The sequence below is a fragment of the Abrus precatorius genome, unplaced genomic scaffold (genome assembly GCF_003935025.1).
Source record: "Abrus precatorius isolate BTA unplaced genomic scaffold, Abrus_2018 Scaffold11, whole genome shotgun sequence".
Taxonomy (NCBI): domain Eukaryota; kingdom Viridiplantae; phylum Streptophyta; class Magnoliopsida; order Fabales; family Fabaceae; genus Abrus; species Abrus precatorius.
The window spans coordinates 24822965-24849145 of NW_020874303.1; the positions used below are offsets into that span (position 1 = coordinate 24822965).

At 31.0% G+C, this 26181-nt stretch overlaps 4 protein-coding genes across 6 annotated transcripts; 2 read left to right on the forward strand and 2 right to left on the reverse strand.

Moving 5' to 3' along the window:
* Nucleotides 1-1702: 1702 nt before the first annotated feature.
* On the reverse strand, nt 1703-2474 carry LOC113855367 (photosystem II repair protein PSB27-H1, chloroplastic). The gene has a single exon (XM_027486988.1). The coding sequence runs from the start codon at nt 2310-2312 to the stop codon at nt 1794-1796; it is 519 nt and encodes a 172-aa protein (XP_027342789.1). The 5' UTR covers nt 2313-2474; the 3' UTR covers nt 1703-1793.
* Nucleotides 2475-9972: 7498 nt separating this feature from the next.
* Nucleotides 9973-14551, forward strand: LOC113854830 (probable protein phosphatase 2C 52). 3 transcript variants are annotated; one of them, XM_027486081.1, is made up of 7 exons: nt 9973-10099; nt 10241-11039; nt 11630-12133; nt 12243-12587; nt 12661-12778; nt 12866-13089; nt 13769-14551. In XM_027486081.1, the coding sequence occupies exons 3-7, from the start codon at nt 11882-11884 to the stop codon at nt 14240-14242; spliced, it is 1413 nt and encodes a 470-aa protein (XP_027341882.1). In that variant the 5' UTR covers nt 9973-10099; nt 10241-11039; nt 11630-11881; the 3' UTR covers nt 14243-14551. The 3 variants fall into 3 exon arrangements, with proteins under 3 accessions (XP_027341882.1, XP_027341883.1, XP_027341881.1); XM_027486082.1 differs by having other exon boundaries at nt 10241-10962; nt 13769-14393; XM_027486080.1 differs by having other exon boundaries at nt 10241-12133; nt 13769-14421.
* A 1170-nt stretch (nt 14552-15721) lies between these two features.
* Nucleotides 15722-16090, forward strand: LOC113856605 (putative cell wall protein). Its single transcript, XM_027488499.1, has one exon. It carries the CDS (start codon nt 15722-15724, stop codon nt 16088-16090), a length of 369 nt encoding a protein of 122 aa, XP_027344300.1.
* A 3781-nt stretch (nt 16091-19871) lies between these two features.
* Nucleotides 19872-23841, reverse strand: LOC113854732 (protein SYM1-like). Its single transcript, XM_027485920.1, has 7 exons — nt 23365-23841; nt 23100-23240; nt 22918-23031; nt 22665-22838; nt 21071-21186; nt 20711-20792; nt 19872-20454 (listed from the first exon to the last, which is right to left on the reverse strand). Exons 1-7 carry the CDS (start codon nt 23680-23682, stop codon nt 20449-20451), a joined length of 951 nt encoding a protein of 316 aa, XP_027341721.1. The 5' UTR covers nt 23683-23841; the 3' UTR covers nt 19872-20448.
* Nucleotides 23842-26181: the final 2340 nt, after the last annotated feature.

The window sequence follows — 26181 nt, forward strand, 5'->3', positions numbered from 1 at the left end:
TCGATTAGATAAAAATGAATGAGTGTTGGGTGAACCGTGGGCTCTAAGCAATGGCTGCAACTATCTTTCAGTTTGAAGGATTTGATCCAGTAATTATGTTTTATTTGCTACCTTCGAGCCTGGTTGGATACTTACAAGAGTACAGTACCACATGAATATGGAAAATTATAAATAAATTCAAAAGATTATGACCTGTGTATATGGATTTAGCTTGCCTTAATAATTTGTAGAGAAGTGGAGAAAAGGTGAAGCAAGCTATGAAATGATCTAGGGAGCAGAAACTTGGTCTTGGAATGATAAATTTATAAGGTTAGATCTAAAATTGGTTTGTGGCAAGAGTTAGAAAACCTATCATTTCCATTTCTGATTCTTGTGTCTATCCTTTTGGTTCATTTTTCAATTTGGGCTGGATTGAATTGATGAAAAATATTGGGTTGGAACAATGTGAATGTAAAAGAAAATAAACATGATTTGACTAAAAAAAGAAGATAAGAAGTAAAAAAATTAAGTAACCATATGCCGGGCTCCCGGTCATGAAGACTTTATATGACCTATTTTGTTGTTTGGGTGAGGGAAAGTTGATCATAAAAATTAAAACAGGCCATATACTCTTTTCATCAAACCCGTTAATTTTTTTAATTTAAAAATGTTAGACAATTTATAATAATTAGATTTTTTTTCAGTAAATATTGTATAAGAAATATTTTACATTTTTATTAAAATTTTAAAATTATCACTTCTAAAACAATAAGGTCCTGTATATTTTTTCTTTCTAAGGAGTGTTTTGAAGAACTCGTGCACATTTGCCTTTCATTAACATTTACTTATTCCTATAAAATTTTTAGGATACTTTATCAAAATAAATTTTAATTTATTTTAATAATTTTTTAGTTAAATTTATTATGTAATTAAAAAGTTTATTGAAAAAAGATTTAATTAAAATTTTCACTCCAAGATATCTACAATTTTGGGAACAGAACAGAAGCAACGTTTAATATTGAAATCAATGATGCAGTCTCACATCGATAACGAATTAGCAAAAATCCCCTGGCAACATTAAAAGTATGAAGGAGATATATACAAGATTACATTAAAATCAACTCTGCTATTAAACATTCAAGTTCACCAAAAATAGTGACAATTATCAAGGCAAAAACTTGTCCAATGCTATACCTAAGTTAACAGTTTTGAAAGAACTTCAATCCTTATAACTGAAAATAAGTAGTTAATAATTATAAAAATTTATTAAAAAAAATATTTATCATATTTTTATAACCACAATATAATAATTATCTTTTTTTTTTTATTATTAACTACTTATTTCCATCCCAAAACCTACTTAAATTACATGTGACACATGGTTAAAGAACACATCCTCACTTCGACAAAAGCAGAACATAAACATGTAGGAAGTAAGATGAAATCGACTACAATGAAATAATTAAAACAAAAGATGAATATATAAACGTGTGTACTTGTAACGTTTTATAGAACTGAAGAATATATAACTGCAGTCCAATTAAAAGGAAATCAGATAATAAAATCTATAGGCTCATGAAAAGACAATTAATTATAAGCATAATTGTGAATGGTTGGATTCACTATAGAAAATGCCTCCATTCTCTCTTACTCTATGACAGCATATTTATCCTCTCTGAACTAACAGAGAAAGTGAGCCTCTTACCTGTAATTAATTAGAGATTTTTTTGCATACAATGATACAAAAACCAAGCACTTGACAAACAAGGGTGGGAGAAAAAAAAGAATGTAACTGAAAAGAAAAATAAAATTCCTCATCTACCCCTTTGAAGAGCCTTCTCGGCAGTGTCCATTTCCTCCAAGATCCTTGCCTTTCGTTTTGCAGGAATAGGAGCAGTTGGTCCAAAACTAATGTAGTGACCCGACACAGCATTCAGTGCTGAATACATGTCCCTGAAGGAAACCCTTCCCAAAAGCGCTTTTTCTCTCCTATACTTTGCCACCCATGAGTTTGAGCTTTCTCTCAAGTCAGCAACTGCAGTTGCCACATTAGGATCATTCTTGTCCATTGATATGGTTGACCTCACCTTGTTGATCACTTCCTCTGTCTCCTTTACATACTCTTCGTCTGAAGCTGCGAGTGCAGGAGTCAAGGGAAGCAGCCACGTGGCGGAGAGAAGAGAGGCCGTGATGGAGAAGAATTCACGGCGGCGTGGGTGGGTGGTGGCGGTGGCGGCGGGTGGAGTGAGAGTGGCGACAATGGTGGGTTTGGGTTTGATGGGTGAGAGCGATTTGGGTGTGGATGATGGTGTTATTAGTGTTGGAGATGCCATGGCGTTTGAATGGGAGAAAGAAAACTGAGTTTTTGTGTTGTGTGGGTAACGGGGAGTGGCAAGAAGAGGAATTGGGTTTTTGCCACGTGGCCTTATCCTCTTATCTCTGTTTTCAGTTTTTGGATGAGAAAGCAACCAATGATTTGTAAGGTATAGATCCACGTCTTCCAGGAATTCCAACTCCATATTTCAATATAAACAATTGATTCTATATCCCTTTCATTTACAAACACCATTTTAATTTTTTAAATTATAAACGTCATTTATTTTATTTTATTTTGGGTAGAATAATTTATTTTATCTGTTTTACAAAAAATTTACTTTAATTTTAATTTTATAAAATAAAATTTATATTAATTTTCATTTAAAATAACAATAAAAAGAAATTTAAATTTAAAATTTTAGTTTCGAAATTTATATTTTATAATGTGAAGAACTAAGTTTAATTAATTAATTTTAAAGATTAAAATAGATATTTATCCAGATTTGTGTAGTTTAATGTAGTTCTTTTAAAATGATGTTTCGGTAGAAGCTTAATGTACTATGGAGAAGCCCAACATAGGGTTGTTGCCTCTCTGCTTTTTATTGGTCCACAAGCCTCCCTCTTAAACTCTTTATTGGCTATATTCTGGACGTACTACGTTAGCCCATAAGACCCATTTATATCAGTTCAGTCCTCAATCTATTTGGACAAAAAAAACAAGACCCACAAAAACAAAATGGCCCTAGGTTACCCACTTTATAACTTTACAAACTCCCAAGCCATGCTGACCAAGAAAATAAAAAACACTCCCAAACCATGATTTCTTAAATTTCAATGCATCTAGATCTCTATAGATATCGCAACAACTAGAATTTCAGTTTATTTTTTTCACTTAAACAAATAAGTTGAAAGTATGCAACTCAGCTTTTTAAAGCTTAAAAAAATGGTTACTGTTGATATTAACTAATGGATTAATAATACGTTTATTAATTAATAAAAATGGACACCAATTCCCGTGTTAATTAGACATGATTCGAATCTAATTTCAATAGCAATTGAAAATGGCTTCAGTCTAGGTCACCTCCTAGTTACAATGGTTTATTCACTATTTTATTCAAAATATAGTTTGATATTTTGTTAACAAGTTCATCTTTAAGTTCATTTATTATTTGTTACATGAGGGTCTTATGATTGCCATTGGCCCATCATAATCACGGTTTTTAATGCATGTATATCAATAATTTATACAAAAACAATGTTAAACTTTTTTAATATAACTTTTATTATAATATTTTGAATGTAGCTATAATTATTTACAAAAGAGAGGATGGGTTAGATAACCCTAAAGATAAAAATAGATTTGTGATTTGTCGAACATTGATGGCCTGGCTTACACTAAATTTTGCATGTATTTGAATTAATATATTATATTAATATTAACTAAATGTACGCAAATTCTAGCACTATTAAACGTAGCGTTTCTCAAGTATGATGGTTTTTGCCGTTGATCTAAATATGGGGTTAATTTATCACAAGTCTTTTTATTACATAAATTAAATTAAGACACTTTAGAATTAGATATTGAATTATTTTTAAAAACTTTAAAATTTAATAAACACACTTACTTATGTAACTTTAAATAATATAGTAACTGTGGCATTACTTTGTTATTATTAATTATTTTCAAAATGATAAAAAAATTTATACATTATCCTAAAATTATATACTCTGGACTTAGTTAAAGCTTTAGGTCTTCTAGCATTAAAACTTAAACCTATTCTATATTGCCTTTAGGTATCAATATATAGCTTAGACATTGTTGGTCACAATCATTAAAAAGGTTTACTATTATACAGATTATAAATCTATAAGACACTGGGCGTGGGGATACCAAAAACAAATTAGCGTTTTATTTTATTGTCAATTTCCATTTACCTCTCTAAAGTTGTGTTTGGATTGTTGAACTTTCTACAGTATAAACATCTGAAAGATATATATTTAGTTGATAAAATATATTAATTATAATTTTGTTTGAACTATTAACACAAGGCACTTAAAAATATTTTTATAAGTAGATTTATTTTAAAAAATTAAAATGATGAATTTCATAATCATAATCTAATGAAAAGTTTTTTTACGACGAATTATTTGTTTGCTGAAAATTGGTTCAGTTTATAAATTGACAACTGATTTGATTGTGCCACTTTGGGATTAGAAAAAAATAAAATGATTTGATTCGCTTTGGGACTCTTTTCGTGAAAAGAAATCGTGCGGCTCTACGCTTTGGTCCATAATAATAGAGCCTAACCCCAATTCCAAAAGTCCGTCCACTTGTTTTTGTATAACTATTAATTTTTTTTCATATATTATTATAATTTTTAATTAATAAAAATTAAATATTGTATATGAATATTATAATATAACAATAATTTCAATAAATATATGTTATCATTGCATTACATATTAATAGAATAGTATTACTATTAATATAACTCTATGATGCTCATAAAAATAATCCTAATGCCTAAAATTTAAGGAAAGTGTATCACAATACTCTCTGTGAGGTAGATTCAACCTATCCTCTGGTATGCTTAGACGATATAATAGTATTTTATTCTTTTTTTTTTTTATCACATTATTTATTATATTTTTTTCTTCAATCTCATCTTTCCCTTTCCTACATCCTTTACATGATATATTGAAGTTGAACATTCTTATTCTTGAATACATTTGTTGTGACATCTTAAGCCAATGCAAAAAATGAAAAAAAAAATCAAAATTTGAATCCAATATCTTCCTAATTAACTATGAGGTTGATACATGGTAAACTATATCGTTCTTGATCTTTTATAAATATTGTACATTTATTGTTGGAACAAACGTCTATTATTTGGTCAATAGTCATTTAATGAATTCCACTTGTTGAATTAAATATTTATTTATCAAGTTAAAAGTTATAACTGATGACAAAGAAGTAACTCTTTTATTTTCTTAAAATCGCATTAAGTTTAAGCAACTGTACTCATTACAAGCATCATATATCATAGGTTATGTAATATTAAACTTATGGAATCCTATTGTGAGTCTGTGGCAGGCGATAGTTATCAATTATTATATTTTACAATAGATTACAACGATCCAATATTTTTTCTTGAAACAGGCAAAAAAGAAGGGATTTAATTATTATATAAATTAAGATCCAAGTTTAAGTCATAAGTTTAACTATCAATACATAAAAAATGCCATTCTACTACAAGTACAAGCGGTAACCATATGAACAACCTTTGCAGAAGAAAAAGGAAACATTAACTTCTGTTTTCATCATCTAATTGGCATTACTAGTTTATTAATTTCACTTAGTGATCTGGAGTCACTCTTCTTGCACTAAAAAGCAAAATGAACAAAAGCAAGTAGACCGACCACGCACCTTATGGAAACCCATGTTTTCCTCCCTCTGCCTGGTCCCCTTAGAAAAATTTTAGAGAGAGAGAGAGAGAGAGAGAGAGAGAGAGAGAGTGGGGTGGCTGAGATGATCGAAGTTGACAGAATTAAGGGACCATATGAGATTACTCGCCTTGTGAGAGACTACGAAATTTTTGTCCACTTACTCTTAATGCTTTATGGCCTTTATTAGAAAATTGTCCTTAACACATTCTTAAAAACACGTTTATCAACGAAAGATTATTGTTCAAGTCTTATAATTAGAAGTGTTTGACTTAAAAAGTATAGTGTGAAGAGTGAAATAAGACAGCATGCACATCACATGGACTGTGTTATAGAGTAAATGGAAATTGAAAGCAGAAACTTATGGTCTCCAAACACCAATTGCGGGTTTGGTGTTTGGAGACCATAAGTTTCTGCTACAATATGTTACATTTTACAGTTGTTGGAAGGTAAAACTAAGAACAAACGGATAGCTCGTGACAAATCATAAACGGATGGTTGAGACTGCCAATGGCATGCACAGAGTTGGTTGTTCAGTAGGCGTTAAAGCCAACATCAAAGCACCATCCTCCTATATTTTATTAACCCTCCTTTATGACTTGCCAGTTTGAATGCATCTTTCCATTATAATTAGAAGCAAAATTTAAATGCCAAAACATCACGAAAAAGACCTTTGCAATTGTAAACCAATGTTTTACATTGTCAAGCGTTTAAAGTTTAAACCAAGCATATACTTATATTTAGTATCATGTGCAAGGAACAAGTATTGACTGCCTTCTAAAAATTGATATTAATTTAATAAGATTATATTTTCTAATGTTTAAAAGGACTGCGAGCTTTTTAACATGTAACTCTAGATTGTGTGTCTTTTTATACGTAGAATTTTATCTCAAATTTCAACTGGTATTATTTAAAAATTCTCCACTTAAATTTATATATATGTAAAAAAAAAAAGTAGACTAACAATATTGACATATATACGAGGGTTTAAATTTTAAAAAAATAAAATCCACTGAATCAAATAGTTGTTGCTTGACTTGCAGTTGTTGTTGGGTCGTGCTCCGTAGTCCCTTGTTTGGTGGAATATTAAATGATTTTGGTTTGTGGTAATATCCCTTCTTTTATTTTCTTACTTTTTTGGGTCAATTCTTTATGAGCTGCATAAAGAGTGCTTCTCTCAAACCTTGTGCTTACATATATTGACGAGTAAATCAAACGCAAGGACTATAATTGTTTATTGATTAAAGGAAAAAATTAATGTTCAATATTAAAAAAAAAATGAGTATTCAACTTTTCTAAGCTTTATCTTTTTTTAATAGAAACCTAAAATTTTAATTTTTTAATTAATTCTTAAATTAGAGTCAAATTATTAATATAAATTTTTTAATTATTTATTTATCTTAAATTTCAGCCATTCATTGTTATAACTACAGATTTTCAGACATTAAAGCATAATTAAAATAAACTGAAAATAATTGAAAATTTATATTTGACATTTTAAATTTTAATATGTTTGAATGTTTATAAAAGTGATTGATAAAAACAATCAAATAAATAATTACAATTTAAGTTAAATTAATTATTGATATATTATCTTCTTAATCCCAACTTAACCGAATGAATTATTTGCAGAAATAAAGTTAAAAACTAGTTATAAAAAATTTAAATGTAAAATATCAATTTAAAAACAATAAAATCTAAGGGAATTAAGAATTTTTCTTTAATTAAAATATCAAACACCTCTTGAGAAAAAAAATTGTTTCTTGACGGATGGTATCTTTTTTTCTTTAATATTCAATACCATTGTATTTCTCGACCATGACATAAACATTTAAAAAAAAAAGTTTTATTGAAGATATAAAGCTATCAATGTACTTAACATTTTCTTTACAAATAAATGTCAACAATGTAAAAATTATTTGACCATTGAACTTATACTTTTTACTAGTTAATATTCCGTAATTGATTCATCCAATTTCTCAGTTTTAAATTTTTCATCTTTTTTAAGCCTTGAAATTAAGCCCTACGGTTGATTAACTGATGACCTAAACTAGTTTCTCTCCAATAAGCAATCATTTTTTATTATATATAGTTGGGATTTGACAAGGTTGAGTACAATACATCGACATTTATCTCGTTCTATGACTCAAATGTTTGGTTGACTTGCCCTTTTAGCTATAAATGAGTAGAAAATAACTAATGAAGGCATGGTTTGTCGGATATGGGTGCACTCATTGGATAAGGATTATGATGAAGCAATGACACACCCCAAATTATTTTTTGATAAACTCGTCGCTTGGTTTACACTCTGCGTATACAGTATCTCATATATTCCCTGTTCATAATCCTTTGTTTTTTCATCTTTCACCCTTAAAAGTTCATATATGTATATAAGCTAATAGTATCACACTGAAAAAGTATCTTTGAGTATGTCATTATAAGCTTATCCATTAGTATGGAGTAAAGAGTGCAGAATCAGAATTCCGATTAGGATGAGAAAACTCAAGAGTTTGGCGTGTTTTACAAGGAATATGTCAACCCCCACCTTTATTTTTTGTGGAGACTTGAGAGTTTATTGTTATTATTATTATTAAACTCACTTTTCTTTCTCGTGATGCATAAGATTTCCAAACATATTTTTTATTTTTTTTTATCAAATCTGACGCAAATTATCATGAACGCTGGGATGCACCCTTATATTTGAACTTTTGTTATGCTGGACATTTCCCTTGTGTCAGTTTACTTAATGCAAATTAATATCACTGAAAAAAACAATGAATAGCCTCTATTATACATCCTGTAAAACAACGAGGACAGTTTATTAGACTTACTTGTATTATAAATGTGTTTTTCTAAGGCTAAGAGATTCAATAAATTCATTATTTAACTTTCAAAAAAATGTTGGTCAGTGTTTTTAGGATATTGACAATATTTGGGTAACTGATTAAATAAAGAGGAAAAAAATGTTATTTGAATGCGTAAAAATAAGAGAAAAAAAGTAAAAAACAAAATAATTTGTATAAAAACATTTTATACTAGTAATATAAAATTAATTTTAAAAAATAAAAATTTTAATATAGTATATTTTCTTAATGTTTGTATTATTTTTAAAAGTATTTTAGTATTATAATAAACTAGAAGAAAAAAAACCTCTCTCTCTCTCTCTTTTTTTTTTCTATTCATTTCACAAGTAGGAAACGGTGAAATTTTTTTACAGGCCCCATTTGTTTTCGTTCCCCCCCCCCCCCCCCCCCCCAAAAAAAAATAACACATCTAAATTAAGATTTTTTTTACACAAAATTCCTCTTCTCATTTTTTTTGTAATAGAATCAACCCATTCAAACAAAGTATGAGAATCTACTTAGTTAAGAAATTTAAAATAATTATTATTAAAAACATAATAATTATTATTGTTAAACATTTAAACCATTATATAGCATGAATAAAAATTATTTTTAATGGTTAATACAATTTTTTGTTGTCACGACCTTTTCCCATGTCAACTAATAATTTAGGTATTTACGGTAAATCATGATGACTAAGAATTATTTCAACTGAATTTGAATATGATCGAAATTTTTTTTAATATATAATCTATATGGTTTATCAACAATGTGAAACGTTACAAATTTACAGCTGAGACTACGTGTATATTTCATTTTTAGGAAATAAGATATTTTAGGTACTCAAAATAATATGTTACATTTTACATTATATCATTTAAAATGTTTTTATTATAAGCTCGGCAGTAGGCTGACTAGGCTCCTAGATAGAGCGGAGAACGTGAAGAAAAAATTGATATGGAGAGTATTTTAAAATGATGGAAGGATAAATAAAATATTAAATAAATAAACATAAAAGTATTGAAATATGAAATATAATTAATAATTATTTTTTAACTGATGCAGGTAAAATTTAAAAAAGAAAAATTTAAAGATAATGTTATAAGTATTATTAATATTTTTTAATTAAAAATAAAATATTATCTCAATAATAATTCTTTTTATTTAAATGTATTTATTTAAGTCGAGTAGAATTATATATTAGACGTTAAGTTTTTTATAATATATTTTATTTTTTAATGTTAGTTTACTAATTTTTATTATATATCAAAATAAAATTTTAACTTTAATTAGAACACTGAACAATATTTTTGTTAAAGAAAAAAAATACGTAACTTAACTACAGTCACAGGCTCATTTTATCTGTTTTTCTGCTTCCTAAATCCTAACCATCTTGGCACTGTCAGCAGTCTCCTCTCCTTTGCTTTTGCAACTAATAACTTCACCATTCCACCCCCTTCCTTCTTTATCACTTTTTCCTCTCATTCCCTTACTCTCATCTTCAACCTCTAACAAAGGTGATCAATCTTCCCTACCATTTCCTTCTACACTTTTTTTTTCTCCATTTCTCAAACATTAATTTGTTGTTTTCCTCTTAATTGCAAGACATCACTTCAGCTGTCACTTAGTACCTTTCAACTTGTTTCCTTTCTTTGCAGACAAAATAGACAATGCAGATGCAGGATCTGCATGTTCATTTTCTCTGCCTTCTTATACTCTTTTGTTTAAATTAAACTGAGATAATTAAAAATTCCCTTTTTTAATTTGATGTTCAGTGTTGACTTTTGATTCTTACTCTGACTCATTGTCTTCGTTCGCAATGTTTCTACTTGTTTTAGTAAGCTCAGTTACTTGAAGTTCCTGAGAAAAAAAAAATCCTTTATTTTTTTTTCGTTCTTTCTTTTAGCGTCACATTTTCCACACCAAAATCAGTTTTTTTTTTCTTCACTTTTACTTTTTGTTTCTTGGGTTGTCCTATTCAGAGTTGGCTTGATCTCTTCTCCTGTGTTGTTTTTGTTGTTGTTGATATTATTTTTATTATTATTTTGGGTTGATTTGATTTGATACTCATTTAATTTTTTTTCACTCTTTTCTTGGTCTCCTATTGCGACCTTTGTTGTTTTTCTATTGCTTGTTATGATAGTTACGTAATGTTTACTTGATTGATCTTCTATGTAGAAATGAGTTGTTGGGTCTCTCTGCATTTCTTGATTGACGAGATCATATCATAACTTTCTTTCGTCCTTTTCTGCTTTTGCGGTTTTCACTTTATCTCTTGTGTTTCTCTGCTGCGGGAAACCACACTTTGTTTGTATTACTTTGTTCTCTCTCTATCTGAACTTTCCATTTACCAAGGTTTCTGCTCTTCCTGGTTGCAGAGGTAAAAACCAAGGAAAAGGCTATCAGAGTTTGTAACTGAATTCCGCTTCATATGTTGATCTCAAGATTCTGAACCGGGTTAGCTAGTTCAAGTATTGTGTTGTTACTAGTTTCATACTTGTATTTTTCTCATTTCTACATTTTATCTTTCTAAGGTTCTTGATATTTTAGGTCAATTTTTTTAAAAATTATTTTATATTTTTGAATCTCTATTTTTCCTCCTCTTCCTTGTAAGTGACGACGCAAGGGAGAAGCTCTTCAAGTACTGCTAAGAGGAAAATTGAATAAAATATCAGAAGTGTGTTTTAGTTTGCCATTGGAGATTTTGGTGGTTAACCCCTTAAAAATTGAAGATAGGACAAAGAGACTCTCTGTGTTGTGCGTCTTTGTTTTCGTCATTTCTTTAAGTATGGCAGGGTTTCTGGATTTAATTATTTCAAACTCTCTATTTCGATGCTGTCAATGTGAATCCTGATGAAAGACAAATGACCAGACAGAATTTTAGTATTTTCTATTACCTGTTCACATGTCAAGACTTTTATATGCCTATAGCTCCATTAGTAGAGTCTTTGTTTCTTTCTTATATTTTAATTCTTTACATGCAACAATGGCTTGATTCTTTCAGTCCATATATTAACTATTAAATTCCTGTGTCTTCTTCTGGCCAGCTGATTTCATTATCCATTCGTATAGCTTTCGGCAAATTGTGCTTTGACCAAGAACCAAGGACCCCAGTTTTCAACTGCAAGGTGTAAATTGTCTAATACTTTGTGTGTGTGATAGAATCTTTGGGGTCAGGATTGTTTACTCAGTTGACTAGGCTTGGAATCTGAGAGTTTGATATGAGATCTGTTGTGTAAAAGGAAGGAACTTGACATTATTTCTATTCGACCTGATGTCTTCATTCTGGAATTGAGTAAATGGGCTGTTGTGTTTCAACAAGCAGTAAGAGTGCTTGTAGTAGCAGAAGCAATGGAGACACAGTCTCTCCGACGTGTCTAGATATTGGATTCTGTGGTCAAAAGAGTGCCAGGAGAACATTCTCTGATCATGTTGTCTCTCTGCATCAAGTACCCAACAGAATTTTCACCAATGGAAAGAGCAGATCTTCTTGCATATTTACACAGCAGGGTCGTAAGGGCATTAATCAGGATGCCATGATTGTATGGGAAGTATGTATGTTTATCTTATAGTGTTGAGGATGTATGGTTCTCATTGAGTGAATGGAGATTTAGTTAATTTTAGAAATTGACATCTTGCTTTGGAACTTTATTTCTGTAGGATTTCATGTCAGAAGATGTGACCTTTTGTGGTGTCTTTGATGGCCATGGTCCACATGGTCACCTTGTTGCACGCAAAGTCAGGGATGCATTGCCAATTAAACTGCTTTCATTTTTGCATTCCTCTGAATCGGGGCGAAATGGTTTAGGCAAAGTTTGTTTCAAAGGGAACACAGAGCCTGAAAGTGGAGAATCTCAGAAGGATTTGTCTGCTGAAGATAAACTGAATTCTATGTGGAGAGAAGCTTTCATGAAGGCATACAAGGCTATGGACAAAGAGCTGAGGTCTCATCCAAATTTGGACTGCTTCTGTAGTGGGAGCACGGCTGTCACTATAGTGAAGCAGGTATCTCAAAGAGCAGCATCTATTCTCATGTTTCCCTTTCTTTTACACATTTTTTATTTTCTTCACTTTCCAGGGTTCAAATTTATTCATGGGCAATATTGGAGATTCCCGGGCAATCATGGGATCTAAGGACAGCAATGACTCCATGGTGGCAATTCAGTTGACTGTTGATTTGAAGCCTGATTTGCCAAGTGTGTCATATGTCATATGTTAATCCTTTCTATATCTGGTCTATTTTTTATGTAAACTTTTTCAAACTTGCATGTAAATTCTTATAGGAGAAGCAGAACGAATTAAACGGTGCAAGGGTAGGGTATTTGCATTACAGGATGAGCCAGAAGTTCCTAGGGTGTGGTTGCCTTTTGATGATGCACCTGGATTAGCAATGGCTAGAGCATTTGGAGATTTTTGCTTGAAGGAGTACGGTGTGATTTCTATTCCTGAATTTTCTCATCGGCTGCTTACAGACAGAGATCAGTTCATTGTTCTTGCTTCAGATGGGGTAAGATTTTTCAATGTTGTATTGTATCAATTCTTGTTTATTCATTCATTTCTTTTTGTAGCTATTTTTAAAATAATTTCGTTGAATTTTCTCCCTGTGTAAAACTCTAAAGGAAATGTCAAAATATGATCCACGATTCAAGTTTCTTTCTGAGGGATAATAGGCTGCACTGATTGCATTCTTTTTAGTAGAAATCATTACACCGGGTCATGCTATGAAAAAGTGAAATAAGAACCTGTGATAAGCAGAGGTAAATTTTTAGAACGGTAATGAATAATGATATTGCATTAATTATATGGTGGTAGTAGGGAAGCTGGGAAATGACTCCTGGAAACCAACCTTAGAGCAGAATTTTTAACCCTATTGACAAAACTATTAAAAAGTTGGGAATGGGAACATGATCTTGTTATGTTATTTGCAACTCTTTTGAAGCAGTCTTTCTTGTTTAGGTATGTGTGAAAGATGTTGCTGTATATTATTAGGGCATTTTATCATTGATTGCCCTGCTCTCTAGTCTGTTGACCTTTCTACAAGAATTATTTTTAGAATATCTGTTTAGTTTTGTTCTATTTATTTGAAACTGTTATCCATCTTTAACTAGTTTAATGTTACCTCTGAAAAAACTCTCATCTTCTCCAGAGTGATGGGTAGTGTAACCAACTCTTGGTGTCTTGTGCAGGTATGGGATGTTTTGAGTAATGAAGAGGTAGTTGAGATAGTATCTTCAGCTCCAACTCGTTCATCAGCGGCAAGGATTCTGGTGGATTCTGCTGCTCGTGAATGGAAACTTAAATATCCTACATCAAAAATGGATGATTGTGCTGTTGTCTGCGTATTTTTGGATGGGAAAATGGATTCAGAATCTGATTGTGAGGAGCAAGGCTTTTCTGCTGCAAGCCTCCACAGCAACCATTCGGGTAATCCAGTTGAGTCAGATGATGGTCAAAAGCCTGAACCATATTTGCAAAGGAACTTTACTGTGAGATCTTCAGAAGAAAATGAAAACTATGGAGGACAAGGAGGAGTAGCTGTTGATGTTGAAGATGGAATATTATCAACTGATGATCAAAACTGGTCAGGTCTAGAGGGTGTCACCCGTGTAAACTCACTTGTTCAACTTCCTAGATTTTCTGAGGAAAGGCCAAAATCTTGAGTTTTGTTGGTTCAGTGGGATTGTAATACCTGTAGCTACACACTGAATTCATCAAAGAAAATCTTTCTTTGGTTAATTGCATGTAGTAAACGATGCTTAATTAAGGTCACCAAAAATGGATTCAGTATGATGCAAGGCATTAATAACATAAGCTCACATGAGGCAATGACATTCGTAGTCTAAGATTGCTCGTTATCAAACATGAATTTTACAAGTGAGCAAGTCTCGGTTGAGAATGACATCTTGTTTTACACACATATAGACTTTGTGTGCTTAGAAACAAATTAAAAAGCTAATAAATGTGAATTCAATGCAAAAATTACAACAGGTAACATTGAAATAAATGTGGATCTATTAAACTTAAATTCAAACAAGCTCCATCTTTTGCTTAGAATATACTGTTATTTTTCGAGAGGGATGGAGCATGACATATTGAGTAATGTGATTAAATTATCGAGGCAAGCTTTGGGATATGTTGAAGGCTTGTTAAACTGAACCATGACCCATTGATAACAAGCCAAAATATGGCCTTCATTGAATTCTCAACCAGAACAAATAACATTACATGGTTTTTTCACTTAAAATCCTGCTCAATTGTGCAATTGATAATGTAGTAAGTTGTATTGTGTGTAATTTCCATAGCATCAACTAAAATTTCAGGGTTCAGACAACTACAGGGACATTTGTGCAATAGGTTTTGGTTGAACTAATACTCAGCCGCTTTTAGCCACTACATGCGGCTTTTGATTCTTGAACAATGCAACTCAAATAATTGTGTATTTAGACCTTTTATCCCCGTGTGAAAAAGCGGTTCCTGCATTAAAAACAAAAAACCCTTATATAATTTTTACACTGTATTTTCACACAAATTTACTCATATCTCAAAAATGAGAGAACATCAAGAATGAAGCTAGAAGTACTTCCAACTTTTCTTGATATAACGGTGCATAACTCGGCCATGTGAAGGCTCCATTAAATGGCCGCTATCAAATTGTTGAGTTACCTCCCACAAATAGCAGGTAATAAAAGCGAGGCTAAAAAGCATCTCAACCATTTTGACAGTTCAAGTGTCCTGCAGTTCACTGAACCACAAATGATCAACTACCAAAGCAGACACCATGCATAGGAATCATCCCAAATCCCATTGCCCTTCCATAGGTACCATAAATGTTGATAGGACGCTATCTAACATATTCTTGTAAACACATTTTTTATTGTTAGATAAAATTTATTAAAAATCATAGGGTCTCACTTCTAATTTAACTAGTCTCACTTATACTTTTGTAGTTTTCAACTAATCTAAACCATAATTAAAACTGTATTAGGAAGAAAAAAATTAAAAAGTGTGTTCCTGGATACACTTAACTCACCGCCAGTACTCACCCAACTCAGCAAAACCTGAACTATAAAACGCAGGTACACACCCTTCCACCTTCAACACAAAAACACATCTCATCTCAATCAAACTCTCTTCAGATAATGGCTAGCAAAGCTTGCTCTTTGCATGCACTTCTTCTCATCTCCACTATCCTTTTTGCCACTACATGGCAAGCGGTTGATGGACGCCACATTACTCCAAAGAACTCAAACATACAGGACAAGAAAGAGCCTCAGTGGATGTTCAACTCTGATGGTGGTTTCTTTATTCCAGGCTTTGGACGAGTAGGTTTGCCACCTTTTTTTGGGGTTACACCTCAAAATCCATACACTGGTGGTAGTGGAGCAGGGTCAGGATCAGCAGGTAGAAGTTATGTTCCAGGTGGTGATGACACGTTTGTTCCAAACCCTGGTTTTGAGGTTCCAAATCCTGGCAGTGGCGGTGGAGTTCCAGCTACAGTTCATCCATGACTTTACTTCAGTTTTGAGTCACCATGCATGATTGCACTAGTTATGCTTTTGACAACTGGAAGTGCCCATCTATTGTTTTCTATGCCGTACCCAAATAAGCGTTCCACGTACTACATTATCTGCTATTTAGTATTTAGAGCCTTTCTGCTCTTTCTTGTTTCAAATGAATTATGCATGTTGTTAGCTCAATTGTTTGCAACCATAATGTTCTCCAATTAGTTGCTGATTGTAGTTGGATTCTCAAACATAAATCATAATTCTTCAATTAGCCTTATGTTGAAAAGTAATGAATGATATTTAAAATTATGAACGTTGCCTCATACTAATAATTGTTCTAGTTGCACTAATATTGCATGGAAGTTGTCAAGGTAACATCTTTCACCACTACCCCACAAGTCAATGAAGGAAAAAAGTCCTATACAGCATAAATGTTATGTAGACCTGCAGAAAAAATAAATCCGATAAAGGATGCTAATCTCTAACTTCTAACTACAAAGTTTAAATTTTTTTTCCACCATCTGAGAGGAAAAATCTCTTCAATTAAACGCGCAGTGACGGTAAACTTCATTAATGCAAAGTGATCGATGGTAAATAAAAGAGGTCTCTTACCTTGTGTTCTTAAAATATTGAATACACTTGCAATTTGTTTAAGTATCGAGAGGATTTCTAAGATATTGTAATGGGACAGAGTATAACTTTTTCCATAAATCACACAAGAGAACCCTTGAATTTCATGCCTGGAGTCTTTAAACCAACCGACCTTGATTCATATGAATAAATCCGTTTATTTTTTAATTTGAGTTATTTCACATTGTTAATTAACATGATGTGGTTATGTTGGAGAAAAAAGGACAATTTTTATCAAATAAAAATATACTTAAATTTAATAAAAATTGTATATATATTTTTTCTTAACGTAATGACTAAATAAAACATCACATCACAAAGGATTAGAAATGACACACATAAATACGAAGTTGGTGCGCAATCAATATGCAAGCGACCACACCAAACTATTGTCGAGTCTGTAGCATGCAAAATGGCGGCTTTGGGTCTTCATCTCTTCTACCCCACTCCACCAACGACAAACAGAAAGTAGAAATTAAAACACAAGCAATTGCTCTGTCATCACTTTTCAGTTTTTAGTCTCTGCAATTTATTTTGGTATTTAGTTGTCAACTTGTCATCCTCCTTTACCACAGTCACGGAAAAGGGCAATGTGGAAAGATCAAAAGTTAAACGCAAGAAACAAATGAAAGACAAAAGATGGGGAAATGAGTAGAGCAAAATCTGAGAAAGATGATAAATTCAAGTATTATATCATGATCATGGGATCTGACTAAAAATGAGACTTGCTAGTGCCACTACCTCCAAGCTTGGAACTAGGTTTGTAATGGAAGCCTAGCTATGTCAGACAAATATCCTGTTCAAGTGGAGGTGAAGAAAGAGGATATTATAGAAATGTTAGTGTAATAATACATTCCACCATAATTTTTATTGTACTTCTAACGTGATTTTATTCATTGATCAATGGCCTAAAAACAGGGGTTAGTCGGATCCTAGAGTTATTATTCACATGAATTTGTCTTGGAAGCATAAAGTAGAAGTATTAGCATACACACCTACATACAAATTCCTCCTATACAGAGATTGAATAACAATGTCAGAAGAAAGCGGTATCTTCCATAAACCTAAAGTGTAAATAAAAAGTTATTGCAAGAACATTTATTACTTTACTCAATGGCCTCATCTTTCAAAACATGAATATCCAATACTAGTACTTCTAACACATACTTCACCAACTACTGATTTATGCATCTTTCAAATGCGGTTCCATGGTACAAAAACATTAACAGTTTAGCACACTGTGATTAAATTGTCAACATTAACTTATATACTCATTAAAATTATCGCTAATGACATGTTTGATTTCCAATGAAGGAAGCTTCTAGTTATTTATTTGGATAAAACCGATAAGGAGCAAATTACAATTTGATTGATCAAAATATTATAAGCAAACACCCAAAAGTCATTCCATTATTTTCCATTTATGTTAACAAGTCAAAAGGAAAAAAAGAAGTCGACTAAGTTACCATTTTAGAAAAATTGACAATAATAATAATAATAAATCCCTAAATTTTCTATTAACATTAAGATTTTAAAAATCTTCGTTATTGCATAATCTATCAAATTTTTAGAAGGACACTAAATCTATTTACATAAAAAAATATAAAAATACTGATTGAAAAAGATAACCGCAATAAACATTTTATATCTTTTAAATGATTAATTCGATGACACAATTTTTTTTTAAAAAAAATACTTCTTTCTAATGTTTACATATAAAAGACTGATTTCAAAATTAACTAATGATATTAATAGAATAAAAAGTTGAAGGAGAGAAACAAAGTCACAAAGGATTCGGGATTGATAGTTTTACACTATCTACTCCTTTCAATATAAAATATATAACTGAAATCAAATTGAAAATACGATCCAATTACAGCTATGCAAAATTAACTCTATAAAAATTAATTCTACTGGTGGTTAAGACAAACTTGGCAGTTAGCACGAAATTACATTAACATAAGAGCTTAATGGGTAATTTGAGGAACAACTGAACAAGAACTTGTGGCGTGCAATAAAGAAAAATCAAAACTTGAGCAATGCGATTGATAAAAAAGGGGTGGGTGTGCATGGTACCTAGCTGAGGAAGAGGTCAAATGCTGCCGAGAAACTTGAAAATGATGAAGCAGAGGAATCCGAGGAAAATGAAAACGAAAATGTAATCAACGAAGACAAAGAGCTTGGTGGAACCATGATTCCTCTTCCTCCTTGATTTGGCTGGGGACTCGTTCAGTTCTTCGATCTTCACCATTGAAGAGCAGATAATGGAAGGTTGGTTCCGATCTTCACCGATTGCTGAACTACGCCTGAGGGCGCCACGGAAAATCCAAAACGACCCAACACTTGTCCACTGCTTTTAGTTTCTTTTTTATTTATAGAGGAATCATTCATTATTATTATATAACTTTGTTTTTAAGTTCAATTACATTTTTTACTTTTGTTTGAATTATGTGTGAATTTAGTCAATTTAAAATTAATTTTTAAAAACAAAAAACTGTTTTAAAAACAGAAATAAAACATGTTCTACGTATTTTTAATTATGTGTTTTATATCTAAACATCTTAAAATTTTATTTTTTAATAAATGTTTTTACAAATTTAATCAATTATATTACTTTCTATTCAAAATTTTATCAATTAAAATATTAGATTTTAAGCAAAATAAAAATTCTAAAAATTTTACATCTACAAAATTTAATCCTATATTTATAAAATTCTTTAATCTTTAGTTAAATTTATCTTAAATTCATCATTAATTTTCAAACGTATAAATAGAAAATAAAAATTAAGAGATCTAAAATAAGAAAAAATTTACAAAAAATTACTTATTTTAAATATAAAAATTTTAATTAAGTAAAAAAAAAAAAATCGAACAAGCACTTTAAATTAAAAAGATTAAAATACATTTTTTTTTTATAAAAGCATATATTGACAACTGATTCGATTCACTTTTGGATTGTGTTTTTAAAATAATTTCGATGCAATTTTTCTGTCATTTCTCATTTTGTTTCCTCACATCCAAACTAGCAAGACTCAGAAAAGGTGTCACCCTCGTTCAAGAATCGGGAGAACTAAAGCATAAAGGAATTAGCTTCCATAATTTATGTTACGATAATGATGATGAGCCTGATTGTTTACTCGTTCACAAGTCACGGCAACAAATAAATAGAGTTGAATTTATGCAATGAGACTCCGTTGTGTTGATCCAAGGGAAATCCAAATAGGCTCTAAGTCAATGTTACAAGCATATGTAAAAGTTAATGATCTGTCGATGCCCAGGGAAGTGGAAACGAAGAATCTGTAATGTATGCAGTAGTTGTGTATGATGATCCTGATTACAGGATCGTTTACATTTTTTCTAGCACTATATATGAGATGAAATTTCTTTATACGAAATTATGGATATACAAGGTAATCCAATACACTCCACCAAAAGGAACATAATTTAACTTGACTTGTGAATGCATTTATATTATGTAAATACAATCATCTATGTATATGATCACCGCAACCTGAATAGTGATCATAGCCGAAGGATGCACGACCTGTATTGTATAAGTGTATCCTGAATGAGCTGCAGCAGATTACAACCTCACGTGTCTAGGGTCCGCTCAATTGGACCTTCAACTGATAGATTCTTTGAATTTTAAGTCAAGACACCAAAAGCTTTTGCTAGGTTGATTTTGTAATTGCCATGAACCTAGATAGGTTTTTCCCTTGTTCTCAATTCGTTTATTCCTGACAGTAGCAAGATATAATAGAGCAAAAAGAAAAAGAGTCATTAGCTCAACATATGAAGTAGAAAATTGATGGAATACTTAACTAAATGGAATGTAAGACAGACTAGGCCGAGGTATAGTGTGGTGTATGTTTTTTTATCATAGGTAAATGTGCTGAACAGTTTTTTCTCTTCATTTCGTGGTAAGGACTAAGGATCATGAGCCCTAACCCTGGAAACTTAAAACACCCCAGGGAAAGAGTACAATCTACTAACCTTAGAATTCTGGCTTGAACTGGATGACCTTGTTTCTGATGCTGCATCAGATATTCGGGCTTCTGATTTCTCATTTGAATAGCTAAAAACAAAAAAAGATGGTGAATGGATAAGAATCCTGTTGACATTTTAATGATTATATGTAACACATTTTTAATGCTATTTTATAGTGGGCTGGGCTTTCATGCATAAAATGTGGCTGTCAAAAATTCATTCTTATATGGGAATCAGTCATAGGATGAGGGTATGAGATACTTGAGCATCCCAAAGATCAAAAGGACGTTAAAATCCTCCTTATGGCACACAAAATCATGTATAATCATTCAATATGATATGACCAATAATATTAGAAAAACCTACGTTGAAAGAATTGTGACCCAGATGAGCTCCACACAGTCCACCCAAAGAAGCCTTTGTTCCACAGGAATCACACCATAAGTAATCAGATGGGCAAAAGGCCAAAGTTTCCACCCTGCCTGTGAAGCAGATTAGAGATTTTAGTTGTCTAAACAAAATAAAGTTTGCTAATCAACAGTTACCAGGGGATAAGATTAAAAAAATACAATTTATTCATTACAATATTCTTCATCCTTGAATTGCTAGTACTTAGTTGTATTAGCAGAATTTCTCTTTGACCCCTTTCTTCCTTCATTTTCTGCTTTTCCTTTTAGGTGTCTATAGGACCGAATGGGCAATCTGTAACATGGCTATTCCTACAGTGGACCTATACAGGAACATGATCTCTAGATCCTATTTTGTTCACTTTGCTATAAGCAAACAGAGGCACTGGATCATTTATTCTTATCATACCAACTTGCTTTGCTAGGGCCCTCTGGTTTGCCAGCGATCTATTACTTAGGAGTTTAGGACTGAGCATATTTTACAGCTTTCCATTCAGCACAAGCCTCAAATAGGTACAGTACTACTCAGCTCTAGACCAGGAAATATAGGTCAAAGTGTCAAACACAATAGAGATTGCTGTGACACTTGAAACAAGTTGGCATGGAGACATAAGGCAAGGTTTGAGGATTAATTACCTGAACCACTTAATGCATTGTTGGGATGAAATAGAAAATGAGTAGAAAGAAAATATGTAAAAAAGAATATAATGAGAAATGAGATGGAAAAGGAAAAGATGTGTTTTTGGATGGATAGAATTACGAGAAAAAGGAATGAGAAAATTTTACTTTTCTTATTTGGATAAATGGAAAAAAAGAGTAGAAAAAAAGTAGTTTATATAAAAATAAAAAATATTTTTATAATACCAACAAAAATTTTATTTTAACAAAAATAAAAAATTAAATATAATATATTTTTTAATGGTGGTGCCTTGTAAATTAAGAAGGCATTCTATGTCCTCTAACATGTGAAACAATTATCACCTTTTTAAATTATGTAACTTTTAATTATTTTTCTATTATTTTAAAAAATATTTTTAATAAAATATAAAAAAATATTGCTACATTTTTCACACAAAATCTGTGTGAAATTTTTTTTTTTGCCCCACAAAAAAAGATCATTTTCCACTCATACAAAACAAAACATCCAAACACATGAAAACTTTCTTTTCCTAAACTTCCCATTCCTACATAATATTTTTCACCTAAACAAACCAAGGCTAAGTAATCATAGTTTAAGAGCAGCATACAGAGATTATACCAAAGCTCTGAATGAGGAAAGGATGGAACTACCTGAAAATTTGAATCCTATATTCACGGTAATTGCTACGACCCTAGTATATACTCGACACTATAACACTCCAAATTTAGGCCTGAGGGTATGGCAGACTCCAAGAGGATATAACTCATTTCTTAGGTTGGCATAATTATTAATATGCTTTTTTGATGCATCTCCAGGACTTTACAATCACACTAAATTCGTGTGAGCAACAAGGCAAGCAATTACAATTAACATCTGAAAAAAGCATAAAGAAACAAATAAAATAACTTCTTACAGTAAGCAAGGGCCAAAATGTCGACTTCAATTCGCCATATATGTTACTCAAAGATTCTAAACGCAACAAACCCAAAACAACATAGTAGATGCTGTTCCAAACTGCTGACCACACAGTTTGGTCAAAAACAACCTTAGCAGGGACAATCCACCACTCTTGGAAAGGAAAAATAGCCTGTGAAATAATGCAAACAAATTAAACCATTGATAGAATATCAACTAACAGTTCCAACTCAAACAGGCACAACAATCACCTCACAAAGTTGGTAGTAATAATGAGAAAGCGATCCGTGGAGAGTAAACCCAACAAGCCCTGATCTGAATAGCCGTGCCCGATCAAACTCAAAAAGAGGCTTTCCTTCATAGCACTGCATATCTTGATTATAAAAGGCTTTCCAATATAAGCATTTCATAATTTTGTGAGTAAAAAGCATACCTGAGCAATCCAATCTCCAATTGAGTAAACAACCCCGCTTATTGCCATTTTAGCTAAAACCGGGTTTGCTTTCAGAGCTTGCTCATAGGCCCCCCAATTGTGTTCAGGCACATACCTTAGAATCTCATAAAGGGTCCAACCCTGAATGATAACACCTAATTAGTCGTTAACTTCTTCCCAATATCGTACAGAACATGCACTTCAGTTCCCAATATTATATCAACATAGAAATGATTCAACAACAATAATAGATGAAGATACTGACATGCCAGTAATCATGGTCAATCGTGAGCAATTTGGTGACAGCAAAAGTGCCAAACCCCAAAACGATGAAGGCATTGACGGTGCTACTGCTTGCAATTGTAAGGGGAGGAAATTGAGGAGCAAGTTCTGTCTTCGTGTCATGTTCATGGATAGGGTTTCCTCTGTCTTCTGAGACCGGAACAATCTCTCGATCTTCTGCGACGGAGGCGATGAAACGACGTCGTTTTGGGGTTATGGAATAGAGGGAAATTAACTGGGGCTTTGATGAGGTTGAGGTAAGGAGGGGAAGGATAGTGCAAGGAGTAGCAGTAACAGCCATGACGAGTTCCGTTCCGAGTATTGTGTTCGTGTCGTGGGAAATTATATGCGACACTGTTTCGTTTGTTTGCAGAGAAAGAGGTTGGAGTCGACACTTGATTGGTTCTGTGCTTCGTGTCGTCAACCTTTCCTGCTACACCTACACCGACTGTGTTAAAGTGAAAATAAAGTACCAATATCTCTTATTCTTATGTGCCAACTATTTATGATTGGATCCAATTTTTTTATATACATAAAAATAATTATAGCTTTGAAAAGTTGTTATAACGTTGTGCCGTGCCGGAGTTTTCATCCAATTCCCCTTCAATTGCAATATCATAAGGAAGAGAAAGGAGAGGACAAAAGTTTACCAAAAAATAATATATTTAATCTTTAAAATTATATATTTTCAAATATTATATTTTAGCTTTTATACAAATATTTTGTTTTATTTTCTTTTATAATTCACATTTTGACCTTCTATAATGACATTAACAATAAAAATTCAAATTATAACAAGATATTTATTTTAGAACTAAAATATTAGTTATTTTAAATATAGAAATTATCATTATATTAAATATAGTAACTAAATATGTTCCTAATTAAGTATTTGTGTAATTTTTATAAAGATTATATATTTAATAAGCTTATATTTTTATATAATATATCAATTTTTATAAAATTTTAAAAAATATTTATTATATTCAATATGTAAAATTATATTATTATTTAATTTTAAAAAAATTAATTTTATTATACGAGTAAATTTATAAATTTTTTTATCATAATATAAGTATTTTTTTATTATATTAACTTAAAATCTTATTAATATATTTTTTTTGTCATATTATATCAACTCAAAAAAAAAGTAAATATGTCTAAATAATAAAATTGTTTTATCATATATGAATTATTTTTAATGTTTTATTAACTATAATTATTATCTTTGATTGATTTATGTATTTATTAAATCAATAGATTTTATCAACAAATATATGTGTATATATATAATCTTAAATAATAAATAATATTTAAATTTATAATTTTTTATTTAGTGACTTATTTTTAATTTTTATATAAATTCATCAAAAACCTTTTTTAATTAAAAATTATTTTTAATTAATACTTATTTATAAATTTACCTTTAAACTTAAAAAAAAAACTTATATTTTGCAGCTACTTTATTACGTTATAGTTTCTATTATTATAGTCTTATTAATAGCATTGACGATGAATATTAAAATATAAATGATAAGTATTAAAATATAATAAAAACTTTATATAAAAATTAAAATGTAATTTATTTAATTACAGTGTCAAGAATTATAGGTATAATTTAACCTAAAAATAATGATAACGTAGCTATCTTTCACAAAAAGGACTTGCCTTTAAAGTTTAAACCTCATTTGAAGATTACAGAATAATTTGTGAAATTCGATTTGCTCGAATCAGTTCAACCGCACTGGTCTGAGTTCTAATAAGTAGTGTAAGATAATAATGATTAAATAACAAGTACTAAACTTAACAAATTCTTATGTTATTTTGACAAAAGATTTCCAATGATTAATAGTAATAATAAAATATTAAGATTACTTTTATTTCATGAATATTACTGGACTTTACTTTGTTAAAGTTTATTTAAAATAATCATTAAAATTACGTTTATTTCATTCACATTTTAATGTAAAATTTGGCTTTCTATTTATTTTATTTTTCAGTTATTTATTATTTTACTTTTTAATTAAGATTTTATATTATTTTATTGTCTAATCTATAAATATCTTTTATGGGAATCAAATAAAATTATAATGGATGATAATATTCTTTATCAAATTTGAAACTACACATTGAGTTGAAATAACTTTTACCAGTTAATTTATATGTTTAATGGCAAAATTTTAATAAATTTTATTTTATTTTATTATTTTACTAAAAATAAAATAAATGGTAGATTTAATCATTGTTATAATATAAATACACTAAGTATAATTGTATTCAAATTCTGGAAACATGCAATATATATATTTCATTTCTACAAACAAATTCCAATGTTTTGAGGTTATTTATTAACAATATATAGCATCTTACTGATAAATAACTTTAATAACACAGAATATTCCGAATTCATGCAAAACAAATGCTGGGACAACAACAATCTGCAAAACAGAAGTGGTACTGGTGTTAAAATGAAGTGTCTGAATCATTGAAAAGTCAAAAGGAGGAGCAATTAAAAATTAACCCTGCTGGTTGCACAAACACGAGACATGGGAACCGTGATTAATTGGGAAGGTAGTGGAAGTGTAAACCATGTATAAGGATCTCCCCCAACAAAACATCACTGTTACTTATAACTCTGTTCATGTTCCTGTTCCTGTTCCCTCTGCTGGACCACGTTATTTGATGCTCATAGCACCGCATCCGCTTATGCTCTCATGTCCAATCTGATTGCAACTACACAGCGCATTAAAATGCATTTGTGATTTCCCTGTAGACCATATATTTCAGACTTTCAGTGCTC

Coding starts and splice junctions, on each gene's coding strand:
- LOC113855367 (XM_027486988.1), bottom strand. CDS start 2,312: ATGGCATCTCCAACACTAATAACACCATCATCCACACCCAAATCGCTC.
- LOC113854830 (XM_027486081.1), top strand. CDS start 11,882: ATGGGCTGTTGTGTTTCAACAAGCAGTAAGAGTGCTTGTAGTAGCAGA. Junction 12,134..12,242: donor ATGCCATGATTGTATGGGAA/GTATGTATGTTT, acceptor TTATTTCTGTAG/GATTTCATGTCAGAAGATGT. Junction 12,588..12,660: donor CTGTCACTATAGTGAAGCAG/GTATCTCAAAGA, acceptor TTCACTTTCCAG/GGTTCAAATTTATTCATGGG.
- LOC113856605 (XM_027488499.1), top strand. CDS start 15,722: ATGGCTAGCAAAGCTTGCTCTTTGCATGCACTTCTTCTCATCTCCACT.
- LOC113854732 (XM_027485920.1), bottom strand. CDS start 23,682: ATGGCTGTTACTGCTACTCCTTGCACTATCCTTCCCCTCCTTACCTCA. Junction 21,187..22,664: donor CATTTTGGCCCTTGCTTACT/GTAAGAAGTTAT, acceptor TCTGCTTCACAG/GCAGGGTGGAAACTTTGGCC. Junction 20,793..21,070: donor TGGGTCACAATTCTTTCAAC/GTAGGTTTTTCT, acceptor TTTTGTTTTTAG/CTATTCAAATGAGAAATCAG.